At 34.1% G+C, this 10,365-nt stretch overlaps 1 protein-coding gene across 1 annotated transcript; it reads right to left on the reverse strand.

Annotated features, from left to right (window-relative positions):
* Nucleotides 1-5,848: 5,848 nt before the first annotated feature.
* On the reverse strand, nucleotides 5,849-8,245 carry LOC113783353 (cytochrome P450 710A11-like). Its single transcript, XM_027329464.1, has one exon. It carries the CDS (start codon nucleotides 7,644-7,646, stop codon nucleotides 6,123-6,125), a length of 1,524 nt encoding a protein of 507 aa, XP_027185265.1. The 5' UTR covers nucleotides 7,647-8,245; the 3' UTR covers nucleotides 5,849-6,122.
* Nucleotides 8,246-10,365: the final 2,120 nt, after the last annotated feature.

Here is a 10,365-nt window from a genome sequence, read left to right on the forward strand (position 1 = left end):
TTTTGGGAACCTTATTATTAAGCAAGAGACTTGAGTGTCGAGAAGATTTGCGATTTCTTTTGTCGATGGTAAAAAAATAATTTTCATCTACACAATTGCTTCTTGTCCCATAAATATTTTTCTTTTTATTGTTTATAATAAGCGCTTGAAGAAATGCTCATATTCAACCTGATTTGTCAAACTAGTAGTTATATTATGGGCTATAAACTGGGATTTGATAATATATCAATTGTCTTTATTTTGTCTTGAGATTGAACGTTTCTTCATGAGTATGTTCAGAAAACCAGCGTACAATTTTGTCAGAAGTTATAATGCATAGTTTTTTGTTAACAGTGGTACTAGAATCTAGACAAAGGAAACGGGTACTTGTTCTAAATATCAAATGGTGTCATGCATGTTAGTGAATACTTAATTTACCTCTTTTGGTTCTGAATATGGATTTTCATGCATGAGATACTAGCCACTATAATCTATCAAATCTAGGATTGGAGAAAATTCATTAAGCATTTTTTTGACATTAGATACATAGTTTGGAAATTTTAGCGCATCTAATGGTTCAATGGTTCCATATGGTTCTTAAAAAACATTTAATTGCTTGAATTGGATCATGAACCTACTATTGTAGATAATATCTTATTTAATATAAAATAAGATTAATTATTTATTATGACTAAGTTACTGGAGGTATTTTTGCTTCTTAGCCAAAGAATTTTTTATAGTTTATGGTCAGTATTTACTAACATTCATCTAATGCAATATTTTATTTATCATTATTCATTTTGGTTATAGGAACAACAAGCACGTGGCATTGAAAGTTTAGTAAAGAACAACTTAGAGGAACATAACAATGTGATTAGCATCGCAAGTGTAAGTGATGGCAGTGTTACTGATACAACCGTTGTTGGTGTTAGATGCAATAACTATTGTGGCTGTCAAATTCCTAGTCAAGGTGGCATCTTATGTTGGTGCAAACGATATGACAACAGAAAGGATCTTTAAAGAGATAACCCTTTAATTTCAAGTTGGAACTTCAAGAACCATTATTCTAGTTATCTATTTTTTCTATCTGAAAATGTTAAAACACAATTTTTTGCTTCAATTTTTTATTCCTATGTTGCTTTAACTCTTCCAATTCTATGCAAGGGACAAACCAATTAAAGAGTTCGAAGGAAAATTCAATGCTTATTTTGTTTTTGCATGTTTATTTTTCTTGTTATCTTGAAAAATTAAAAAGCCTATATATTAAAATTGTGGTTGAAATAGTGGTGCACGGTGCATGAGAACTAATTTCTGACAGGTAAAATTCGTTTAAAGTTATTCTACAAAGTATGGTAAAACAAAAGACACTGATACTATTTGCAAGCGGACCAAACCGTCAAAATAAACAAAGATATACTTAATCTTTGAAGGGAGTTAATATCACTAAAAAGTGAGCAAGATTGTTTTGACACAGCCAAACCATCACAGTCAGAGTCTCGCGGAAGGAATTGGTTTGCTCACTTTCCCTTCAACTTCTACGCTTGATCCCATGACAAATCCTCGAACCAGCAACAATAAACTCAGAACTAAATCTTTCCTTGCATTGTCAATGCAAAAATGTCCGTCCTTTTTCATTAGGCTGGAGGATGAGCCAGGCCTCGGGACTTAAGTGAAAAACCAAAAAAGAAGAAAGAACAAGAAGCACGAGGCAGCCAAACATTCTTTCTTTTTTCATATGCCACATCAGCAGTATTAGTAAATGAAACTATATAATTTTGCATTGGACAGGAAAGTGGACAGAAATATTGGACAGAGGATCCCGTCTGATGTGCGACAAGCATAGTTATTAAACCCAACCCGGGAAGGAACCCGGCGAAGGGGGTGGGTCAACGGGTTACTGGTTCAACCGGTGGGTGAGTGGTTGAACCGGTGGGTCACTAAATATATTTAAATATTATATTTCATAATTTTTTATATAAGATATATGATATAAATTGTAATAAATAATGCCATAGTAAAAGCTCATTTAATTTAATTTGCTATAAAATAATTAATTCATATAAGAATCAATTAAATATAAAGTTATTTAGTAATACACCAAACTTCAAGTGTAAAATTTTATCTATATTTAGTGTAATAATGTAGCTTATTTATGAATTTTAAGTGTAAAAAATTATTAAATTAATATTTGTCTTTGAAATGAATTATGTAATGTGTTATTTTTGAAATTCATTTTATAAATTATAGAGTTTGGAGGGTACTAATTTTTATTAAAAGATTTCAAATAAATTTATTTTAGAGAAAAAAAAGATAGAATTGAAAAAACATATATATATATATATTATAATAAAGACCTATTATTAACAAATTTTGGAGCAGCTTAGTGGTAAGCATACGTTAGTGATTGGTGGAGGTCCAAGTTCGAGCCTTGACAAAGGCAATAAAATTTTTCCACCAGAACCGGTCCGTGGACAAAACCGGCCGGGTTTCCGGTTTAGCCCGGTCCGACCGCCGGGCCGTTGACTAGTCAACGGTCCCGTTGCTCAAACGATCCAATTTAAGACTCGGCCCGGCCTAATGGCCGGTTCACCGGTTTGACCGGTTTGACCGGTTGGACCGCCGGGCCGGGCCGGGTTTAATAACTATGGCGACAAGTGATACTGTCAGAGTGCATTTTACTTAAATGCCAAAATTACTCTCAATCAATCAACTTTATATATGTTCATTGATTTTCTTAAGATCCATTACACATTAATTATTTCTTTTTTCTCTTTCTAATTAAGTATTTTCTGTTAGGGTCTCTTCCTCTTTTTCCTATTATTATCATGTCTCTCTTTCTCACTCACACACTAATATATCTATTATTTTATAATTAAATAACATAGTTTTTGCATTAATCTTTTCTTGTATCTTTTTGGTTCTATGTGCTCTTGCTTTTTTATTCAATTCTAAAACTTTTATTTATTCATTTATTTATTTATTTTGCAAATAGAACTTCATTTAACTCCAATAGATTTCAGCTTAAAATAAATATTATGATAATGTCATTGTAACTCAATACTTTATCATAAAATTTTTTTTGTGACATGCAACATGCATTCTCCTTTGTAATTTACTCATTTATCATGCCTCTAAACAACTAATATTGTTAAAAATTTATCATATTTTTCTCTTTTATACTTGTCATGTAAATTTTTACTTTTTATCTTTTATCAAGTATTAATATTGATCATGTAAGGCTTGATTTCTATCAAGTATTCATTTTGTCTAATAATTAGATGAAAATAAGTTTAAATTACATTACGCTATATATCCCATGAATATTGAAGGGAAAGTAAGGCTATTTTTTGGGATTATTTTTGTTTTAAATTACTCATTATTTATTTTGACTTAAATTACATTGTGTTTGAAAAAAAATAACCTTTTGAGTAAAATTTTAAAAATAAAATTTATAAGAGGATGTAGAATTACTAAATGAAAAATTATTAAAGCCAAGACCAATTTAGTATATCATGAAAATAATTGATGAATTAATGTGAGAGAAAGATAGAGAAGAATGTGAATAAGTGAGTAGGAAAAACTTTAATTGGAGAGAGAAGAAGGGGAGTAATTAGTGTTTAATGAATCTGAAAAAATCAAGAAGAATACATGAAATTAACTGATTGAGGATAACATTGTCATTTGAGGAAAATTTGCTCTGACAAGAACATTATTGCTTTGAAAATATCGCCATGTCACCTAGGAGAGAGAAAATAGTTACTAAAATGAGAGCTTTATATACACTCACTTGATTAGGGTTATTTAAACTTACACTTTTTAACTACATCCCAAATCCCGCTTTGGTCTCTATATTTTAAAAACTTTAATCTCTAAATATAAAATTTTGATACTTAAATGGGACAAATTTTATACTTTAAAGATTAGAGTCTGATGGTTTTAATATGGTAAGGACTTGAGTGTTCCATTTTGCAACTTAGGGACCAAAATGAAAATTCAAGCATTAGTCAATGGCACAAAGTGGAATTATCCCAAACTAGCTAAGCAATGAAGCTCAGCAACAATAGTTATCGGCAACGTAACCACTAATTATCGAAAAAGGTATATGGATCATAAGGAAGTTTTGCCCACGTACAAGCTATGAACAAAGTCTGAAATTGCTGAATGTTTTATTAAACGACGAACAACTCAACAACTTTGAAGTTTGAACATGACAAACCACTGACAATTAGGAATTCCAGTATAAGGTTTGCTGAAGAACTCTATTTTCTTTCCAGCTCTTTTATTCGTCTAGTGGTTTGAATTAGAAACCCGGTTGTTTCTTTTGCTTCATTGTCGTTTGAAAATATCTGTCAAACATTTGAGGTCAAGGTAAATTTCCTACATTAAGTTCAAGTTCTTCATTACATTCCTTGTTAATTTTTGTATTAAAGATAACATTCTCACACAGTAACTTTAAGTTTCTACCACAATAGGAGTGACAATGAATTGAGTTGAGCTCAAACTCAAAATAAATTATCTGAGCACGAGTTCGAATTGAAAGAACTTTTAACTTTGAAGCTCTAATTAGACTCATGTAAATTATATAAGGAACTCAACATTGAACTCGAGCTCAAACTTGAATTAGAATAGTAATAAGTGTACTTTGTGCTAGGCATATATTTTTTTAAGTAATTTAATAATTATGACATGTATATATATATAATGCTAGAAAAGCTTGACAAGCTGTCGAACAAAATATTTGAGTGCTTGACTTCAACTCGAGAATGGACTCAAGTAGCTCAAATTCGACTTGAGTTCGAATTTGGATTTTACCAAAGCTCAAATCAAACTTTTGACCGAGTTGCAAGCATGCTATCAACTGGAAGCTTAATTCATTGCCACCCCTAGCCTACAAGGTGAAAGAATAGAAAATAATATATGCTCCATTCGTCCTAATTATTTAGTCATGTTTTGAAAATCCAATTTTTTAACAATAATGGTTTGATTGTAATGTTTGTACTTCTGTTTTCAATTTTTACCCTACAAATTCAAATTTTAAAATTGAATGATAATATTGAGATGATTAAAAAGAATGACTATATTGGGAAGAGAGACTAAAAGGTGTTTTGACTTTTTTAACATGACAAATATTTTGAGACATCCCAAAATAAAAAGTATGACACTTTTAATGAGACGGAGGAAGTATATATATATATATATATATGATTAAAGTTTCCAAGTTGTTACGTCAAATGTTTTGTTTCCCCACATGTTTGTATGGCATGCTTTAGTAATCAGTAATTTCGGTTCGTCAATACAAGAATAAGCACGAATAAGTTGCAGTGTATTTAAATTCCAAGTTCAGCTAAAATATTTCAATTTTGGATATGTCAAAATTCCCATTTTTCTTAATCAATTTTCTCAAAATAACGAGGGCAATGATTACGTAGGGCTCAATCTACCAAACTCAATGCTAATAAGGCTCAAAACAAGGGCATCCAGACAAACTTTCCAGTTCAATGCCAACCTCACATTGGCAGAAGACAGCCCATATAATTTTTTATACGCAAGGCAACATCACAAATAATTAAGGTTATCAGCAAGAAATTATACACTTGCTATGCAAGTATCATATTTGATAAAATAAACCAAAAAAAAAGAAGAATGTGCAATAATTAGCTCATAGGTTTGCAGCTAACAAAGCATTTGAGACAAATAGGCCACTCTGTTACTCAAAATTACTAAAACAATTTTTATTCTTCCCCCAACAGAAAACCAATTTTTTATTTTTGGTATGCACCCCTCCTTCGTTTACCTCGAAACCAATACAAAAGAATACATAAGAACACCATGCTCTGAGCATATCTATTCACACTGACACAGAAAAAAATGTAACCAACAAGTTAATTCATCTAATAAGGATTAATTTTTTTTATACTGACAGTGTAAATAATTCTTCGTACAAACGGGTCTAGATTCTTCGTACAGATGAATGCAGAAGCGTTTGCATAATGAACATTTTACACTTAACAGTATAAAAAACGTTAATCAACAAATTAATTTGTGTCTACCCGTATTTTCCAATTGACACTTCTACCATTCACAAATGAGATGAAATTACACGAACACCACCACCAATCCTTCTTGAGATTTCGCTTTTTGACTCATGAAAGAGAGGGAAATCTCCTGCACCTATCGGAAAGAAAAGCTTTGCAATCATCCTTGGGAACAATCGTAGGAACATAGGCAATATCATCACAGCCATCCACACGCTCCCTCTTGAAGTCGATCAGAGTGGAAAACATGGCAATGAAGAGCATCAGATGGTTAATAGCGTACCTCTGTCCCACACATTGGTGGGCCCCAGCTCCAAAGGCTAGAAAGTTCTTCTTGTAAACCCGGGCCTCTTGCCTCTCTTCCAGGAACCGGTCCGGGTCAAACCGGTCCGGTTCGATGAAACCCTGGAAAGAAGAGTCAAAAACCGAAGGAAAAACAATGGTCCCTTTTGGAATAACATAATTCTCCGTCAATGCAAAATCCTCGCCGGCAATGTGCGGCACCATAGTCGCCGGAGCTCTTATTCTCACCACCTCCCTCGCCACCGCCTCCGTGAACTTCATTTCCCTCAGCTGCTCCGCCGCGATGGGCTCGTCAGATTCCGGGTTCCAGTATCTCTCCACTTCTCCACGAACTCTTTCCAGAACTTGAGGATGGGAATCCAGAAACGTTATAGCCCAGACCAATGAGGAAGTAGAAGCATCTTGAGCTGCGAATAAAAAGTCGAATAAATGGCCTCCGAGTTCTCTGTGGCTGTAACTCGACACCTTTTCGCTATCACAGCCTTCCTTTTCAGCAATTTCAGCCCTTTCCCTTAGATTTTCCTGCATCCAGAAGTCAATCAGGCAAGTGGGCTCCTCCCCATTCTGCATTTTCGTCTCGCTTTCTTCCGCGCAAAGCTTAAGCGTTTCAACCAGCCTTTCAACAGCTAATCTGGCGTTTCTGAAGGCGAATCCCGGCAAGTCTATGGGGAGCTTCATCAAGCCGACATTGAAGAAATTGTAGTCAATGTTGAATCTGTCCCTTGCCTCACCTCCCAAGTAAGGCCCGACGAAGACGGTCTGGGAAGTTTCCAAGTTCATATCGCGGCAAAGAATGCGAAGTGGGATTGACTTTCCATCTGCCTTCTGAAGCCAGGATTTCAAGTGCTTGACAATTATGCGTTGCTGGATTGAAGTGTAGGTGGCTAAAGCCTTGGGAGTAAAATTTGGGGCGATGCGGCGCCTCAGGTCTTTGTGATCTTGGCCGAACATGTAGATCAAATTATGCTCGCCGAAGAGTTTTTTCCCAAATGGGTGGCCGACAAGGTGGAAGGCATCCGGCCGGACATTGGCAAAGACTTTGTGAGAAAGCTCGGTTGAGTAGATGTAAAGAATGAATTTGCCGATGACGTAGTTTGTGGAGATTCCCAGAGGGGTGGATTTAGCCAAGGAGGATTGAGCGTCCCAGAATCTGGTCGGATTTGTAACTAAGGAAATTGCGTTACCTATGAATGGAAGAACAAGTGTTGGGCCAGGAAGGAAGCGTTTTCTTTTCAGATAAGAGATCTGCTCAAGAAGGAGAAGCAGAGCTACAAGAGCAATAAGATATGGTGTGTATTCTGATACAAAATTAGCCCATAGAGATTCCATTTCCTTTCTCTCTGTTACTCTCTTCTTTTTGGGTGACTTTGATTGAAGTTTTGAAGGAGGGGGGATTTGAAAGGAGTAATATAACAGTGGGGAAGGAATTGAGAAAATGGTCAAGAAATTGGAAAGGGATAGGGCTAATGGGGAATAGATTGGGGGATGTGGTCAATTCAATGCAAGCGGCTTCTGGAGAAAAAGATGATTGTTGACTGGTTTCTGGCTGCTAGGATTTATTACCCTAAAAAGAAGCAATTGTACAGATTCTGAATCTTCTGCAGAAGAAGCAGGTTTGCAGGGGCAGGACTACTCTGACCCAAAAAAAAAAGAAGGTTGTTTTCGCTTGTGTTCTAGAAGTATTAAAGCGGGAAAGATGGAGAATGGTAAAAGTTTTTGGACGGAGAATTCTAAGAGCGGCGATGATGCATTGCTGTTTTTGCTAGCGGAAGCGATGAAATCAGCAATGGCTGCTGGCTGGGTGGCTGAAGTATGTAGGAAGGACTAAGGAAGCCAGAAAGGGTAGAAAATTATAGGCATTATGATATATGGGGATTTTGAGTGGTGGGGTTGAGATCCAGCTGGACTATTTGAGGAGATGATGTGGAAGACTTTAACATATTCGCATAAATGTGAAATCTTGAACTAGACTGCATTTCTTTCTCAGGAAAATTTCCTGCTTGTTTTATCTCCCAAAGTGCAACTGCCACTATTACATTAATGTGTTTGGTTTTTGTCTTGGAAGTTGAAACAATCCAAAAAATTTAACTGCCGCATTAATTTTTCAAAGGTATAATATTCTAGTTTACAGGTAGGAAAATCCAATTGAATTGTATAAGGAGTTAGAAGAAAAACAAACCCATCCAGATCAAGGACTGTTTTGACTTTTTTTTAAATTTTTTTATTGCAGATGTAAGATTTGCACCTCCAACGTACAGTCTAAACATATTCTTCTGTGTTATTTTTTCGGCTACCGCAATGCTATTGTATCAAAATATGCATTGATGACACCAATCTACACAAACAAGTTTTTACACAGACATAGTACCTGGCATTTGATTATTGGATATAAGGAGGCCAAAATCAACTCAATTGGATACTCGTCTTCTTTTTAATAAAAAATAATTTCATTTTAATATTTGCACTAATCGCAGCAAATTCTATACCAGTCTAACATTTTTTTTGGACCTCAATTACATCATTTCTCCAAAGTTTGAGAAAATTGATCATTGGATTATCTTATATGTTAATGATCTCGTATCTATTAAATTTCAATATGATTTCCTCAGATTTACAACTTATAAAATTCAATGCATTTTCTAATATTTTTGGTAAAGTTCAATAACAAGAATGATACAGTAATAAGAATCAATCTAAGGGTGAAATTCTCGAAAGTCAAACACTACAACAACTTAAAGTAATAATATCAGTCGAAAAACCCAAGATAAATTGCGAAATGCCAATATGTTGGTAAATCAAATGTTATTGTTTTCCTATTTTTGTATACAACAATCAATTGGTTATTTAATTTCAACATTTACTTTTTTAAATTTGGAAATCTTTTATTACAATATTCAATGCGCTCTCTAGGCCACACTATTTTAAGCTTAAGTTGTCATGAAAATGCACACTCAAATTTATTATTGTTTTAATTACATTTTGATAGCTTTTCGATTGAACTTTACTCTTTGGACTTCAAAAGGACAACATTAAACACACCTTTTAGACAAACCATTTAACTCATAATCGTTTTTGGACCCACCACTCTCGAATATCTATGAGCTCACAAACCGTTGGTTCCACTCTCTCGTACATGTGTCATTCTATGATCTTTTTGTGATGACTACAAAATGAACATGCCAAACTCATTACTTGACTTGCCAAATACTGCTCAACTTTGTAGTATGGGCAAGCTTTTGACTTTTGAGAAGCTTAAAGGATGCTAGTATTGGAGAATATGGGATTACAAGTGCAAGTGTATGAAAGCTATCACAGAACTATTACAAGAATAACTTCAAGAATTTGACTAAATTAATTTTAGGACATTCAAGAGGGTTTTCAAGACATGTGATCACTCTTCTTAAGGTATTATTTGTCCCCACTATTTTGCTAATCGGGTTGAGATGACAAATTACCTCTAAGATACAATGGGAAAAAAAATTAGCCTATAGCAAGTTTAATCTTAATTTGCACAAGAAAGGAATACAAGAAGTTGGTTTTACAAATCTAAAACATCTTAAGTACAAGTTGCTGCAAGAGAGGTATAGACTACCTCTCTTTGTAGGCAATCCAAGAGTAAAAGTATTTAAATTTCACTTAATGTCCATTTATGAATTTGATACTTCAAGTTCATGAATTGAGTAGTTCCACAAATGAACTAAAGAACTTGAGAAGATACATCAATGTATCTTCACTTAATCCATTCATGAATTTAGTACACCAAGTACATGAATTGAGTGGTTCCATAAATGAACTTGAGAAGATACATCAATGTAGCAATGAATCTTGTAGGAAATTCATAAATCAAATTTCTAGACATGAAATTGAAAGATCATGTCACAAGCCATTATCACTTTTCATACTACAAACTAATTTCCAACATTCCCCCACTTAGTTTGTAGTATGAAATGTTAAACCAACACTTATGATATCATGTATAAAGAAAAGTAACTTTCGTTTTAAACTTTTTCTTAGTGCAAATAATTCATAAGTTCTAATTAAATCAAGG

The sequence above is a fragment of the Coffea eugenioides genome, chromosome 9 (genome assembly GCF_003713205.1).
Source record: "Coffea eugenioides isolate CCC68of chromosome 9, Ceug_1.0, whole genome shotgun sequence".
Taxonomy (NCBI): Eukaryota; Viridiplantae; Streptophyta; class Magnoliopsida; order Gentianales; family Rubiaceae; genus Coffea; species Coffea eugenioides.